The sequence below is a fragment of the Aulostomus chinensis genome, chromosome 8 (genome assembly GCF_037954235.1).
Source record: "Aulostomus chinensis isolate RoL2024-O1b breed Wild chromosome 8, RoL_Achi_v1.0, whole genome shotgun sequence".
NCBI classification, from domain to species: Eukaryota; Metazoa; Chordata; class Actinopteri; order Syngnathiformes; family Aulostomidae; genus Aulostomus; species Aulostomus chinensis.
In genome coordinates this window covers 20,745,563-20,762,153 of record NC_141327.1, presented here as the reverse complement: position 1 = coordinate 20,762,153, position 16,591 = coordinate 20,745,563, and the positions used below count along the sequence as shown (strand labels likewise).

Genomic DNA, 16,591 nt, shown 5'->3' with positions numbered 1-16,591 from the left:
TTAATGCACCTTTTTGAGCATTAGAAATACATTACATATAATTATATTATTGCAGGATGTCATCTCTGTCAGCGTGTTTGCTCTTTGTACCCTGTGTACTAGTGTAATACTTGCAATATAATTAGTGTCTTGCTTATTCTCCAAAGTACTTTTGTTGCTCATTTGTTTCTCTGTACTTAATTCTACTTGGAACCAGAAGCAAGCGGTAGGTCTGTGTCTGTATGTCAGTACCAGAAAATTCCGTTTCAGTTCACTTTAGTTTCATTTAGAACAACACTTCCCATAGTAAACGCAGATGACATGATAACACAATGAAAACAACAAACTGTACAAGACATGAATTTGAATTATGAATTACATTGTAATATCAGGGAGTTGTACTCTGAAACAGGGAGTACATTATAAAGTACAACAACCGTTACGTTTGACCCATTCCTTCTCCAAAGACCTAAATACGTGTTTTGCCCATCTGCCTGCGTCAAAAACACTTTTCCGTGCTCTGACCTCAGCATCGCATGGGTTAAAAAAGGCTAATAGATGTCTTTGATATTTACAGGGTGCAGTCTTCAAAGAGGAAGGAGATCCATTAAAGTCACACTCATTGATGACAAGTGTGGTACTGCGTCCATCTACCAGTTATACTATGTTAGAAGAAGAGGAAGCAAGAAGCAGGAAATGGATAAATGTGAATTCTCGTGCAGTTGGCAATAAACTGAAGTGACTAAACCACGTTGCACGTCTGAAGGCTTATTGAGGTCTCAAAGACAAAGAAGAAGCTGGTAGAGAAGACTGCTGAGCCACGAACCTGCCGATCTGTTAGTGGTGTTGATACACATTATAGATAAAAATATAAAGTTCCCAAGTACACTGGGATACATATTCACTTTATGTAAGTACTCAGATGTAATTAATTACCAGGGGGGAATAAAAAGATTTGTGTCCTGTATTTTCCATCAAGCACTAATAGCTTATATTGATTTTGAATCATGGGGTCACATGACATGGAAGGTATTGACTAGGAAAAAATTTGCACTAAAGTGGAGGAAGCAGTAAAAGGCAATAAAAAGAAGTGTGTCCCAGCAAGCATTGATGGGTGGAGTCACCAGGTCACATGACACAGAACTTATAAAAAACAAAAGCAAGTAATCATGCTGTATTTGAAAAAAAATATTAATCTTGCAAAACAAAATCCAAATGACATATAAAAGGCAATAAAATGCAATCCACTTGTTTACAAATATGCAGTCCAGATTGTCCCCGGGTCACATGACCAAAAAAAACAACAACTTTGATTTAGCATGATATGAAAAAATACAAAATAGAAGACGTTTGTTCAACGAGGAGATGATTTTTCTGCGTTGTCTTTTCATAACTCACTGAGGACCTCCTTCGCGTTACCGCAGATGCACTTCATGCACTTTCCTTCAGTTACACCGACAAATGTTATTTTAGTAGTTAAGTGAGGTAAAATATTCACCCGTTTCACCTCTAATCCAGCAGCCGCTGATATATTCAATAGCAAACCTTGCCTTCAGTCTACTTTTTTATTTTACAGTCAACTGTGTATGAGGACTGTTCTGTATTAAACAGAGAGACAGTTTGAACAGTTTGGGTGACCACCATGAGGTTTGAAAACATTATTTCTGAAATCAATGGATTTGGACGATTTCAGAAAATGATCCTCATCATCAGCTTCATTGGCCGCTTCACCCTGCCCTGCCACTTCATGCTGAACAACTTCATAGCTGCTGTTCCGTCGCACCACTGTGACCCCAGCTCTCTGGATGATGGAGGTACATGGGGCACTCTGACTCCTGCAGAGAGGCTTATCGTTAGTATTCCAGTGGAGGAGGACGGGACGCTGAGCTCCTGCCAGATGTTCGCAGAGCCTCAGTATCACCTGCTCTTCAACTCCTCCAACGACACTGAGCTACCCACTGTGTCCTGCCAGAGCGGATGGGTGTACGACAACACCACCTTCAAGTCCACTCTGACCTCTCAGGTGATGTAGAATTTCATTTGCTCAGTATATAAAGTAATCTATAAAGTTCTTGTCCACCATCAAGGACCATGTTTAGGGGAAACGGACCTCAAAGGACTGAATGAACCCTTTATTTGTTCGCACTAGTGGGATCTGGTGTGTGATAGAAGAGGGAAAAACAAAGCAACTGCTACCATCTTCTTCATCGGGGTGATGTTTGGAGCCATTACCTTTGGAAGTCTGAGTGACAGGTAACACAGCACAGCAGCTATTAACCATTAAGATTAAAGGCAGTTAATCAAATAATCCTTCCACAGGTTTGGTCGAAGGATCATGCTGCTGGTGTCTTACTTGTCTGGAATGCTGTTCGCTGTTGCAAGTGCTTTTTCTACATCCTACATGATGTTCGCAGTGCTGAGGTTCTTCACCGGATTTTGCATCACTGGCATTGTCATCGTCTCAACTGTTCTCAGTAATTTGATATTTTAATTTCTGTTCTTGTAAGTGCAAGAAACCTTATTGTTGGGCGTCATTCGGACTGCAGGGGAATCTGAAATTGATCTCAAATTAGAATTTTTTTTCTGCTCCCACTCATGTTTGCGCGTGAGGATATCAGATTTGTCATGTCCAGACATCACCAACCGATCTACTGGACACAAATTTAAGGCGGCGTCTTTATCCACAAAGTGATGACACTTGAAGACACTTTGAAATTTGAGCATCTTGACCGAGACACATCTGGAGAAATCTGATTAGAATCAGATTTCAAACCAACTTCAAATGTGGTTTGGATCAGATGTGCGATGGTTTGATTTTATGTAGTTTTGGCCATCCTTTTGGTCTAGAATCAACCCAGATATACTAAAACACTGGATCTGGGCTGCCAGTCTGCACGAGGCCTTCTATCAGTCACGCTTGACTTCTGTATCTAAAATAACGTTTCAAGCTCTCTAGTAAAGTTTTCGTCTGATGTGATTGTTCCATGCAGGTGTGGAGTGGGTGGACATTGAGAACAGGAAACTGGTGGGAGTGATTGACAGCTTAGCCTGGACATTTGGGAACATCGCATTTGCAGGGATCGCTTACTTGGTGACTGACTGGCGATGGCTGATTCTTAGCGTCACCTCACCTCTAATCCTGGCCATCTTCACCTGGAGGTACACGACTCAAAACCCTTTCAGTCCAACATGCTGTAACGCACTCTTATCACGAGAGGTTGCGCTCAAATATGAGTTGATTCATCAAAGGGGGCGGGTTAGTTGTAGCGCCACTCGATGGAATTAGGAAGTGACTTTTTTATTAAATCTATGATTTACTAATCCAAGTGGGTTGACCAGATCCATCTTGAGTTTGGTATGAAACACCTTCACCTTTTTTCCGTGAAGACTTTCAGGATATGAGGGCTCGAGCATCATTGCTTGCATCGTTAATTAAGACCCAAGCACAAATCAAACGATAAGATGCATCAAAATGCAACACACAGGAAGTAAAGCCCTCCTGATCTTTACATAGGTGGATGCCTGAGTCAGCAAGATGGCTCATTGCCAATGGAAAGCTGGAACAAGCTCAGACATATTTACAAAAATGTGCCAAAATGAACCAAAGGGAGGAGTTAAATCACAGACTTAAACCAGAGGTAAATATAATCCAGATCACAGCTGTTGGGAATGATTTATATCTCAATGAAAGACTACTATTGCTTTGTATTCTTTCAGACACTGTCCACCATTGTAGTGACGGAGAGGAAAGATCGAGCCTATTCGTACCTTGATCTGATACGAACACCTAAAATGAGAAAACTGGCTCTTCACACCGGTACAGTTTGGTCTGTATGCAAGATTTAGTATTTTGATTTGTAATATATTTGTGTTATTATTATTATGTATTAAGATACAGTAACTGTAACTGTTCTTCTCCACGTTCTCTAGGTTTTGTGTGGCCACCGCATTCTACGGCATCAGCTTCAACATCACAGGCTTTGGCCTTAATATCTACCTCACCCAGTTTACTTACGCTTTCATTGAGCTTCCAGCTAAACTAACAGTTTACTACTTACTTGATAAAATAGGCAGAAGATACACCGAGGTGGGTTCTCTGTTGTCGGTTGGTGTCTGTCTTGGAATTAACATTGTCATACCTAAAGGTAGGTGCCTATTTCCATTTAAACCAATAATCACAAAGGACATGAACTTAGGAGTGTGTATATGTATATAGAAACATTTCTGCATGAGTCATCCCTCACTTTCTCCCTCAGATATGTCCATCTTCAGAACAGTGGTCGCGATCACTGGAAAAGGGTTTTCTTCAGCATCCTTTGCAACCGTTGTGCTCTACAGCTCTGAGCTATATCCCACTGTAATCAGGTATAACTACATTCTTCATACTCTTAGTTCAATGAAATCCTACAGACGTGAAGCATTCTCAAGAGAAATGTGTATAAACGATAATAGGCAGAATGGAATGGGCTACAACTCCTTCATGGCTCGACTTGGTGTAGCCGTGGCTCCTCTGATCCTTTTACTGGATGACGTGTGGAAGCACCTCCCCCAGGTCGTCCTGTGCTCGGCAGCCATACTGGGAGGAATGGTAGCAAGTAGGCTGGCAGAGACGCGGGACAGATGCCTGCCAGAGACCATCGAGGACATTGAAGAGCAGTGGTAACAACATAGATCCAGAAAAAGGAAAAACGAGCAAACATAATTGGGTCTTCGCCTGAAGTACCTTCGGGCTCAGGCCCTAACAATGTGTGTGAGGTATATTTGAATTGATAAACATATGAAGTGGAGGGAAACTGTTATTTTTCATGGCTGAGTTGGATTTCCATGTTTTGCCAACTGACACACGTTTGTCACAGGATACATTATGTTTGAGGTTTCTTTGATGATGTCAACTTTATCTTTGTGAAGGGATCACCTAAGAGTGGAGAAAAGTCAGAAGTGTTCATGCCGGTAATGTTTATGCATTTCACCATTTTTCTGCTCTTGTCAGAGACATACAGTATAAGAGTTGGGAGCTGTACAAGATGACATGTATGCAATCGTTCCAAGTTTGCAATAAAATAAAAAAAAATGTTCTTAAGTCTTTTGGGCATTTTTATCCCACTTTTGACTGTTGAAAGTGCAGAGAAATCCCATCAAACCAAGACTGAATGTTAGCATTTTAGCCAGCAGGGTCATTGGAGTCCATTTGCCCTCAGTTGATGTCAATGTTCTAACCAAAAGAAGTCAAGTCAGTTATGTCTGCTCATGAGAGACTGAGTTGATCTGTAACAAAGCAACAGCTGAGAACTTGGTCAAACTCTTCCGAGACCAAATACGTGACGCATTGAAGCTAAATAATGTCGTTTGAGAGAGCAGCTGCAGCATGTGAGGTGCTAAAATACAGGATGCTACTTATTGTGGTTTTCAAATTAACAGGTTTCACTATTACACATTCTAATATGATTTTAAGTAAAACTGTGAGAAGAATGTGATGGACAGCAGGGGAAACAGGTTTTAACATGAAGTAAAACTTCTTCTGGGAGGTTGTTGACCTGTGCAATGCCACTTCACTTCACTTCACCTTCTTAAAATAATTGCCGAAGTCATTTTTTGACAAATTTCAATTTTTTTCCTCAATTCAAATCCTTATATTTTGTCTCCAGTTTTTATTTTTTGAAAAACTTGAAAAAAAATTACTTGAGCAATTATTTTAAAGGTGACAAAAGGTCAAGTCGGCGATAATTGAAAATAAAAATTATGCATAGAGTTGCTTTAAAGGAAAGCCATGAATTAATAGTGAGTGTCTCTACACAAGGGGCGGCATGGCTCAGAGGTAGAGTGGCTGTCTAGCAACCAGAGTCGCTAGTTTGATCCTCACTTCCCCTGGTGACCATGTCCAAGTGTCCTTGATCAAGATACTTAACCCCTAATTGCTCCTGATGGCCCTGTGACAGACTGGCGACCCGTCCAGGGTGAACCCCGCCTCTCACCCAGTGTGAGCTGCGAGAGCTGGCCCTCAATGGATAACTGGTAAAGAAAATTGATGGATGGATGATTCATCATTGCTTCACATATTTAATCTGCACAAATGAGCAAATACATGCTCTATATTATCTCACAGAAAAACCCCTTCAGGGGACAGAGCTGTCTTTTGATCTATCTATCTAAAAATAAACTATATACTAAATAATATGTCGACAAATATTAAGTCAAAGCTCCTTTATTAAAGAAACAAAGCAAGCACAAATTGTTTATGACTCAACAATCCCCTCAAGGAAAAAGTCACGACATGTCACTGATATTCCTTTTGAAAATATTTATAGCCAGGTCTAATATTTGCTGCTAATATTTCATCTGGCATTACACAGTTCAAGAATCAACATTGATGGGAGATAGAGAGAGAAAAAAAAAAAAAAAAAAAAGCAAACAAAATATAAAAATGAAAATGCTAAATTTTAAACATTAAGAGACAATGATACAGAAAGATCTAAAACTATGGTATGCCGTTTTCCAGGACACTTCTGGGCTGTTGTTCAGTACTGGGTATATTCCTTGCTCTCGAGTTTGGCAATGATTCGCTCCAGCTGTCTTTTAGCTTCACATTGTGGGAAATTACTCATTTCGTAGTACTGGGGGGCAATCTTCACCAACCTGCAACATGTGAAAGACAGACAGACAGAGAAAGAGAGCGACAGACAGACAGACTGAGAGTGAGTACTGCTCAGCAGCATGGAACCTCTGTTACTGCTTCTCTCCAACTGTACACTCACCACTCTGGTTTGATGTCTGTGCAAGTGCGTATGTAGTTCTTGGTGGTGAGGACAAATTCATTGTAGAGCACCCATTCAGGCTTGTGATCCAAGACTGTTGATGGGTGCAGCTGGACCACTTGGTTGTCTTTGACTGTGAGGTAATGACCTGTGCGTTCCAAATGAGCCACCTGCAGAATGGAACCAGGAATGAGAACAGAAAGGCTTCGACAGACCAGATCTCAGTGGTGTGAACTGGGAACTGAGGAGCTGCGTGTGTTTACCTGCATGAAGAAGCCGGTGCAGAGCGCCCTGCGGATGTTGATGTAGTAATCTCTGCTGGTGAACTCTGTGCTCCGGCGGGGAAGGTTGAAGCGGTCCATGATTCTGGACAGCTGCTGTCGCACGTTGTCAGCGGACATCAGTGAACGGTAGTTGACAAAGTTGTCGTAGCACCACTGGTTAGAATCGTGGTCTGGAGAGAATGACAAGGATCGGTTTGGATAGCCGTCGGGTTTCTAAGACACGTGGTATGTTATTGTTGGAATTCGTTTCCCACTGTCCACATCTTCAAACCCAGAATGATCCCATTGACAACAGACAAGGAGCTGCCTTTATGTCATTGATGTTTTTCCCCAGTGTGTCATGCCAATGCCACGATTCACCAGAACTAAAGGAAAGATGTTGTCAAGATAGCACGAGTGCCACATCCACAGCTCCTATACAATCTTTGGTAGCTGCAGTAAAAGCAGCGTGGAGGACAGTGACAGAGTTTCTGCTATATTCTAGCGCCACCATCATTTTCTGAACGATGGCAGAGCGCTGCCTGAACTTAATTACTTCCACAAATGCTGCTGACAGCAGAGCCCCGGTTGCTCGTCATCTCTTGAGCCAAGATTAGAAGCAAGCATCGAATGCGCAGGTTTTGTGTTCCCATCAGTGCTGACAGTAGCCAGTACTGATAAACCCCCATGTCTGCAGCAGAGTTGTTTGACCTTGGAGTGAATGCCAATTTTAAAATGCTCTCGCTGCAAACAAAAGCCAGATGTTAGCAGTTGCTTGCAACAGTGGCAAAGAGATCGGTACTCACTTTGTTTGAAGGCGTGGTAGACGTTGAGCAGAGTCAAATGGTCTCCGTCAATGTGAGCAAACCTCATCTTGGACTCATCTGCTGCCTTCTTAGCCTCCGTGGGGCGAACAAAACACTGTGGGACTAAACAAGGTTGGTATGGGCCCCAACAAAGCCGCCCATAGTGATGAGTCAAACATTCACAGAAAAATGGAGCAAAGCCTATGATGCTAGGGGCACTCGACACAGCGGTGGGACAGGGCAGGACCACAAGCTCTATCAAAGGGGTCTGCAGACTTTTCTCTTGGTCATTCCCAACTGTATTGGCTATTAGCTTGTAGGGGAGGGGGGGTCATTTAACCACATCTGTAAAACAAAAGTTTTGACACCACTACAAAGTGTTAATCACATCAGCAATGTTTAACTTTCCGATTATTTAGAGTTCAGACATGACAGTAAGGAATTTGACTTTCAAAAATAAGTAAAAGAAAAACAGACTAGCAATAAATTGAGGCCTCAGATTAACAAAAATAAATGACAGTAAACAGGTCAATAATGAAAAGATGTCTGTGGTGCCTGCCCTATCCACTTTGACCATGAAACACCGTCCATTCAACATCTACACTGTGGTTTGATAAAAGGCCAATATCATTACAAGTCAATATCAGACCGACTGTTTAGCCAAAGAAAGATTTAAAATCCAAGACTAGAATTTGTGGATTAAAAAAAAAGGTACTTTTGCTAATGTTACAACAGTAGAGAAATGCAGACTACACTGTTCGATAGTGTGGTGGGAATCTTTCATTGATTAGGACTGCAGTACAACTGTGATATGCATCTTCATCACAAGAGTAAGACTTGAGTATCAGGTTTCTTTTAAATCAATGAACTAACCCACCATTAAAGGCACATAATAAGTAAGTGTCGTGTGCATCAATATCACCATCACTGATGGATAGATAGATACTTTATTGATCCCAGAGGGACATTCAAATCATTCAAATTGATCATTCTAGCTCCTTATGTTTAGCGAAAATATGCACCTAAATTTTCTAAATAACCATCGATATAAACTGATGTCTAATACTTGTTTAGAAAACGGACTGTGCGCACTGCATTCTCTCTATGGAACAGGGGTCATCCACCTGTCAATCATGACGGAGAGATGAGCTGAGATGTTTCAGGTAGAAGCCCATAAGATTGATGCGCCTCCAAGTGCTGTAGATGTTTCTTTACACCATCAGCCGTGACCAAAATAACCATATTGATACCCTGCTGGCAGCCTGGGTCTGTAACTTTATCTCCAGGCCGTTAAAATAATGATTCACTGAGGACCAGTGCAGACGATGTGAGGCACACACGCACGCACGCGCGCACACACACACACACACACACACACACACCCCCCTGGTGGCTTTAACAGCTGTTGGAAAGGTGTGTAATGTTTCTAACTCAGAATTGGCTATGATTTTTTTTTTGATTGGAATAATTCTAAAGCACCAGCAGGATGAGAACGGTTTTGTACAGGGTAAGAATTCATGGTTTGGAACACCGTGGTTCCTAAATCACAGCTTTTCATGAGTTATGTGGTGGTTAGAATATAAGAGGTTCCAGCCTACATACAAACATCATACTTGTAGTTTTATTGATTTGATAATAAGCTGAGAGAAGCTTTTGGGGGTAGCGCTAGCCTTTCTGTTGGCACAATGGGTGAGCTTGATTCGAATGGATATTTGCTTCATATACACACACACACACACACACACACTGATTCATTCTGATACTGTGGCCTTTCTGCTTTAACTAGAAATCTGAAGGTAACTTGATATATAATCAGAGGTGCACATAAGCGGTCCGCATGCGCGCATGCGTAAGGTACCTGGACAAATGCGCTCGGCTTCAAAGGCTTTTATACGCTTTTGCGTACGAAACACGAAAATAATTACTTAGCGGGGCCTGTCTCTTTGACATTTTGAGAAGTGCTTTTCCCCGCGGTCGGTAGCAGTCGGTACGCAAAAGCGTGTAAAAGCCTTTGAAGCCGAGCGCATTTGTCCAGGTACCTTACGCATGCGCGCATGCGGACCGCTTATGTGCACCCCTGTATATAATCCATATTTGCTTGTTAGCTCTTTAAAACCGGTTTTTGGTTCTGAGTCACACTGCGTCATCACTTTTTCAAGTGCCGCCATCAGCTTCTTGATCTTATAGCCCTGCATGTTGTAAATTCAAAGACTGACTGACCGCAGCTGCTTCAGATATGCCACAACACTCAAAGGAACTGAAAATCCAATCAATGTGAAATACTTGAGATGAAATCTAGAATTAACTCAATAAATGATGTTTAACCGCTGTGCCCTGATATCAACAAATATATTTTAGGTCTGTCTCTTTTTCCAACACCAGCGGTGATTTTTATCCATCAGGGACTTGGCCTACTGAAGGCAAGGAAGACGTCAGCCCAGTCCTGGGCATTACCTGACAGCATGGCAGTAATGGAAAGGATCTCGTTAGAGCAGTTAAACTCGCAGCTTGCAATGACCATCTTAGCCAGCTGGGGGTCCAAAGGAAATTCTGCCATCATGGAGCCCAGCTCCGTCAGGTCACCATCATCATTGAGGGCCGCCAGGTAGTTCAGCAGCTCGAGGGCCCTCATCAGCGTCTCAGGAGCTGCAGAGGGACAGAGAAGAGAGGACAGACATACGCGTTGGGGGTTCGTGGAGATTAATGAACCATTTCCAAACAAAAAAGCAAACTAACTAACCTGGTGGATCCATGAAGTCAAAGTGCACAAGGTCATCGATACCCAGCTTTTTCAGCTGCAGCACCACTGATCCCAAATTGGACCTCAGAATCTCAGGGTACGTGTTATCCTGGGGAGAGTGGGTTAATGTTTAGAGTGCCTGATATTCTGAGGAGACTCGCTACAGTGTACCAGCAACGGCGGAAACGACAAAGAACAAACATTTCATTCTTATTCTAATGGAGTATATTTTTCCTGACTCAAATTGTTAACAAGTGAGGGAAACAGTATTCCTGTGGCTCTGCAGTCACATACCTGCATCTCTGTTTTGTAGGCCTTTTCTGTGTAGAGGCGGAAACATTTCCCTGGACGTGTTCTGCCAGCTCGCCCTGCCCTCTGCTGGGCAGATGCTTTACTGATGGCTGTGACGAGCAAAGACTCCACTCTGATACGGGGATTGTACACCTGGACACGTTTGAAAGACACATTAGAGTAACATGCCTCATCCTAGGAGTCTATGTTTTAACCTGTGCTAGCAAAAAGTGCGTACTAGCGGGATGAGTGCCGCTTTGCCCACCTTTTGTTTAGCAAACCCCGGGTCGATGACAAACACCACTCCGTCAATAGTCAGAGAAGTCTCAGCAATGTTTGTTGACACGACAACCTACAGAAGAAGCACGAGCTGTCACTCATTCAGCATCAAAATCTTAGTCGGTTGCGGTTAAACAAGTTGTTGTAGCATTTATCTGATCAGTTTCATCATTTTACATGTACCTTTCTTCCTATGGCGCCATTGGGCTTCCTCGGAGGCGGAGGCTCAAAGATCCTTTGCTGCTGCTGAGGTGGCAATGTGGAATACAGTGGAATGATTTTGATGTCTCCAACTTCAGGTCCAAGGTCGTCTACTTCACGCTTGATCCGTTTGCAGGCCTCATCAATTTCCTGAAGAAAAAGATGAATGGTGCTTGCGTTGAGGAATGAGTACAGTGCAGGTCCAGAGAGAAGTGACAAGAGGATGCAGGTTTCTCACCTCTTGGCCGGTGAGGAAGAGGAGGCAGTCACCTTCATCTTCCTCACACATATGAATCTGGATGACAGTGCGGATGGCTGCCTCCAGGTAGTCTCGCTCGGGCTCAGGTGTGTAGAAGATCTCTACCGGGTGTGTACGTCCAGGAATAGTAAGCAAAGGGCAGTTGTCGAAGTACACCTGGAACTTCCCGGCATCTAGTGTAGCGCTCATGACGATCACCTGCACAGAGGAGACATTCAATTTTTTGGAGGAGTGACTTAACTGATCTGTTTGATTGCGAACCACCACACTCATCATTTACTGACCTTTCCACATTTACATTTGTTGACAGATTTTATATTAATACAGCTGTTTAATGCAATTCAAAACAGCGTAGTTTCCATCGAGCCACATAGCCAGTTATTTTTGTGCGGACTCGCGCACCTTGAGGAGAGCCGTCCACACTCGTGTGGTTGTGGCAGCACTTCCAGCACATTCTCAGCAGTCTTTTTTTTCCTTTTAACTCTAATTACTAGTTCAAGGTAAAGCTTTTACTCTAGTTGTTTTATTATTAATGTCTGGTCAGCTTCCAAGTCTGGAAGTCGGTGCAACTGCCTTTATAATAATGACTTTAATATTACAGGCAGATTCACATCAGTGAGGACCTCGTAGATGCCAATGATAACAGTAGCTTTTCTGGTGCAAACTTCCTCTGAACTCAGTAAATATTAGATGACTCTTTTCTTTTCTTTTTACAGAGCTCAATAGTGATGCAAAACTTTTAGAGCCATGAATCACTTTCACCGTGTGGAACGTGTTTGTTTTGCACACTTCTACAGCAGCCGGTTATGGACCTGGTTACTTCAACATCTTCCGTACAGACCTTCAGATCTGGTCTCTGTCGCACCACCTCCTTCAGTACACCCATCAGGATATCTGTGGCCAGTGTTCGCTCGTGGGCCTCATCCAGAATAATCACACCGTAACGTTCCAGTAGCGGGTCATTCATGGCTTCTCTTAGTAACATACCATCTGTCATGTACCTGTAGTGAAGCAGGTAAATGAGTTAGACTGCTCAACATTTTTAAAAGCAGACACTGACCATTTGCAGACCAGAGTTACTTACTTCAGTATAGTCTTGGCGGAGCTGCAGTCCTCAAATCGGATGGAGTAACCGACTTCTTGCCCTAGCATGACGTCCATTTCATCTGCCACCCTTTGAGCCACGCTCATGGCTGCCACTCTCCTAGGCTGAGTACAAGCGACTGCCCTCTTCGGACCAGGCAAGCCCCTAACCATGTCCACACACCACTGAGGGATCTAGAGAATAAAGCAGAGGTGGTAAACAATTCAGATGAAAGTCAAAAGCATTAAGATGAGTACATCTCATATTTCAAATGATTAGCATGGATTTATTGCTTTTCACACCTGTGTTGTCTTGCCAGAGCCAGTTTCTCCAACAAGCACAAAGCTCTGATGACGTGTGATGATATCCCCAAAGCTTTCCTTGTACTCCCACACTGGAAGCTGCAACCGTTTCTTCAGGATCTCGTAGTAGCGTGGCGTATGCGGCAGGTTGGTAAACGGGTTGATCTGCTGCTGCACCACCATCTGCTTGATGGGCGGTAAGACTGGAGCAGCCGTCATACTGTTAGATGATGCACTAGAAGGCTTTGAATCTCTGTCTCGGTCTCGGTCCCTTTCCCGGTCTCGGTCCCTGTCTCTGGAGCGATCCTCACGATCTCTGTCACGGTCCCGGTCTCTCCTGGCAACGTGAGGACAGTATATTATCTATTCATCCCAAGATAACTGAACACAATTTAAAAAATAAATACCTCAAATTTAAAAGTGAATGGGTTAATTCATTGCTTACATTTCAATACACTGTTCATAAATCATAATATTTTGGAATTTGCCACCCAAGAAACAGAGTTGAAATTAAAGCTGTTGTTTTTCCACATAATGTGTGGGCAAAAGGTGGAGAAGGGACCTACTCCGATCTTCATTCCAATGCTGAGAAGTTTTCAACTTTTTGTTGTCATCATGACTTACACTGACTTGAGCTACAGGATTAGCCCGCCTGAACAGTGACGTATCTTCACCCTCAGTTGCCCGTTACCATGCAGAATACCACTAGATTAAAGCTGTGCTTATAATGTGCTGCTGAGGTACTACAGCTTGTTTCCTGATAATTTGAAGCATCTTGCAAACGTTTGCTAGCTCTAGAATACACCGGTGCATATAAAAGAGGCTATACAAACCAAGAGCGTTTCCGTTAGCAAACATGCTAATGCCATCGTTTTGATAGGCGACTTTAATTCGTCAAATTATCATTGCTGATGGCTACGTTAAAAAAACACCAGAATGTGTTATTTCACCGCGTCTGTTTGCTAGCTAAGTCACCTGAGCTAACATTTCACCCGTTAGCTACGTTGTTAGCAACCCGCTAACTGACACACGTGCCTCATTTGAGAGGTAATGTTTATTCTTCGCTTCGCTAGCAAAGCGGACTCTCACAAATATAGCTTGCGTTAACTTTCTAACCATGCGCGGCCGCAAAGATGTAAATGTCTTAAACATATAATAGTCCACTAGCTTGCTAAGCCCATAGCTACAACATTAACAGCCAAGGTTAGCCACAGAATCTTGATTGTCGTTGTCCATTCGTGGTGGGTATTAGCCAACTAGCACTAGCTAACATTTCGCTGGAGCCTCACTGGTTAAATCAGACATGTTCGCTGTAAAGCTTCACCCACCCATCAGATCTCTTCTTGCTGGAGGAGTAGTCATCACCCAAATCCAGACGATGTCTTTTGGACATCTTTAGTGAAGAAAGTAGCTTATCTATGAATCGGTTAACGGGAACACAGTTCTACCGGGCTGGATGTAACAACTTGGTTTCCTGTATCCTCTTCTTCGCTTTTTTTCTTCTTCTTCCTCGATGGATTTTGGCGGGTTGTAAAAAAACCCGAATTGGAGCATTACCGCCGCCAAGGGTATGAATCGTGGGCCAACAAACGTCTCCTTTCATTTTAAAGGCAGTTTTAGACCAATATATTAGAAAAAAGCATTTAGTTACCTACTGTAATATCCTACTGTGGATAGTGAATTATCAGAACTTTATACATCAGGCAGAATTTACCGTAAAAGTAAGAGCATCATGTGCTTAATCATCATGGTACACCTCTTTTACTTTTATTCCTTTACTTTAAGAAGCAGGTGCGTGTCAGTCTTCTCAAGGACTGATTGCTCTTTAATTGGCCAGGCCAGACTCCGTGCCTCGTCTCTTGAGCTAAAGTTCACGTGTGACTCATTCTGTCTTTTTGTACGATCAGTGTTCCTTATACACTGCTCACAGGGAAACTGCTGCCGGACCCATCATTATTCAATGTGATATTTACTGAACATTTAGTTTTTAATACCTTGTCTATAGCCTGAAAGGCACAAGTGTAAATTAACTAATGATGAGTCAGAATTAGTGCTTGGCTTCTATACTCTTTCCACCATACAGTGAATGAAACTCCATGAGGTCAAGATGGGTCAAATCGCTCTGATCTGCCAGAACTCAGGTAATTCTAGAAGAGCTTTTTCTTTGGTCTTCACCTTCTTTCCCCTGATGGCTTCATCCCCCAGCTGTGTACCTGAAACCTGCTGTCTTTACTACCCTCATAAAGAATTCCATCCATCCATCCATCCATCCATTTTCTTCCGCTTATCCTGTTAAGGGTCACATGGCTGGAGCCTATCCCAGCAGCTTTTGGGCGAGAGGCAAGGATCACCCTGGACAGGTCACCAGTCCATCACAGGGCCAACACATATAAACAGACAACCATTCACATTCACAGTCACACCTGCAGTCAATTTAGAGTATCAATCAGCCTCGTCCCCTCTTGATGTCTTTGGACTGTGGGAGGAAGCTGGAGTACCAGAGAGAACCCACACAGGAACAGGTAGAACATGGAGACTCCACACAGAAAGATCCCGTGCCTGAGCCGGGACTCGAGCCTGGAACCTTCTTGCTGTGAGGCCACAGTCCTAACCACTGCACCACCGTGCAGCCCCCTCACAAAGACTTGATATTTCTGAATTGGTTTTGGTGGTCCAAGGCCAACTTCTGGGTATTCTCTTGAGGGCATCCTGTGTTCTACACACACAAAGTGACAAAGTGACAGAACTAGTTGTATAATCTGTTAAGCTGTGTGTGTTGGGGGGGGGGGGGGCTATGTACTTTACATGCATGGTACTTTCTACCCTGTCATATTATAATTATGAATATTGTATTTTTTGTGTATTTGTTTAATTGAATTTTAATGTGACATAACAGAACATCACATCATAGACAGCTTTACTTCAGTTTGTGCTGATTTTTGGAAATATTACCTTTTATAAATGATACTCTTCAGATCATGAACGATGGTTAGGTTCTGAGTGAACATAAAACTCCCCTCCCTTCTCTGAGCTCTGTTCAATATTAACTAAATTAGCATGGTGGCACACAGAAGTTATTAAACTACTTTTAGCCACGGGCCATTGGTAAATATTGAAAAATGAAAAAATGCTTAAAAGTATGACATCAGCAGTATCTTGAAGAACGTCGACCCTCAGCAAACAACTCCTAAATGTATTATGTGACATGTCAAATGTTTATAAAAGCAAGAGCTGTACATATTTCACCTCCACTACATGACAGACACTTCACTCAGAATACATATACACTCAGTATATATATATATATATATATATATATATATACACATATTGTGAATGTGATCATTTTTAACAATATAAAAAAGTAAGTAGGATAATGTTTTCCAAATGACTGAATTTATAATGTTAGCATTTCCCATCAACAGTCATTCAGTGTGCTAAGCTAACTAGCCAGCCTCTGTGGAGCTCAAAACTCTAATGTGTACGCACAGAGGTGAGAAGGCTATCAATCTCCCTGACTCACTCTGAAGGGGATTGCAAATAATATTTATATAACGTTTGATCTGTTCCTTTTGTGCCCATTTACGCAGAGATTGTGCATGTTTTGCTTTTTTATACATACTGAAATGTTGGGC

General features: G+C 42.5%; 2 protein-coding genes across 3 annotated transcripts; one reads left to right on the top strand and one right to left on the bottom strand.

The window, feature by feature from the left end:
• The first annotated feature begins 1,621 nt into the window (after positions 1 to 1,621).
• LOC147257582 (solute carrier family 22 member 7-like) lies at positions 1,622 to 4,642 on the top strand. Its single transcript, XM_086210328.1, has 9 exons — positions 1,622 to 2,002; positions 2,129 to 2,232; positions 2,299 to 2,453; positions 2,970 to 3,138; positions 3,494 to 3,617; positions 3,697 to 3,806; positions 3,910 to 4,124; positions 4,236 to 4,344; positions 4,432 to 4,642. Exons 1-9 carry the CDS (start codon positions 1,622 to 1,624, stop codon positions 4,640 to 4,642), a joined length of 1,578 nt encoding a protein of 525 aa, XP_086066454.1.
• A 1,523-nt stretch (positions 4,643 to 6,165) lies between these two features.
• On the bottom strand, positions 6,166 to 14,473 carry LOC147257581 (ATP-dependent RNA helicase DHX15). Of its 2 annotated transcripts, none has more exons than XM_086211591.1 (14): positions 14,285 to 14,473; positions 12,957 to 13,293; positions 12,655 to 12,848; positions 12,412 to 12,571; positions 11,550 to 11,768; positions 11,294 to 11,461; positions 11,097 to 11,183; positions 10,835 to 10,984; positions 10,541 to 10,649; positions 10,255 to 10,446; positions 7,801 to 7,923; positions 6,995 to 7,185; positions 6,732 to 6,901; positions 6,166 to 6,612 (listed from the first exon to the last, which is right to left on the bottom strand). In XM_086211591.1, exons 1-14 carry the CDS (start codon positions 14,347 to 14,349, stop codon positions 6,495 to 6,497), a joined length of 2,283 nt encoding a protein of 760 aa, XP_086067717.1. In that variant the 5' UTR covers positions 14,350 to 14,473; the 3' UTR covers positions 6,166 to 6,494. The 2 variants fall into 2 exon arrangements, with proteins under 2 accessions (XP_086067717.1, XP_086067718.1); XM_086211592.1 differs by lacking the exon at positions 14,285 to 14,473 and adding an exon at positions 13,790 to 13,934.
• Positions 14,474 to 16,591: the final 2,118 nt, after the last annotated feature.

Excerpts from the sequence above, each read along its gene's own strand:
- LOC147257582 (XM_086210328.1), top strand. The coding sequence starts at position 1,622 with ATGAGGTTTGAAAACATTATTTCTGAAATCAATGGATTTGGACGATTT. Across the intron at positions 2,003-2,128 it reads AGTCCACTCTGACCTCTCAG|TGGGATCTGGTGTGTGATAG; the intron begins GTGATGTAGAAT and ends TGTTCGCACTAG. Across the intron at positions 4,345-4,431 it reads CTATATCCCACTGTAATCAG|GCAGAATGGAATGGGCTACA; the intron begins GTATAACTACAT and ends AAACGATAATAG.
- LOC147257581 (XM_086211591.1), bottom strand. The coding sequence starts at position 14,349 with ATGTCCAAAAGACATCGTCTGGATTTGGGTGATGACTACTCCTCCAGC. Across the intron at positions 10,650-10,834 it reads CCTACAAAACAGAGATGCAG|GATAACACGTACCCTGAGAT; the intron begins GTATGTGACTGC and ends CACTCTCCCCAG. Across the intron at positions 7,924-10,254 it reads CATTACTGCCATGCTGTCAG|TCCCACAGTGTTTTGTTCGC; the intron begins GTAATGCCCAGG and ends AACCTTGTTTAG.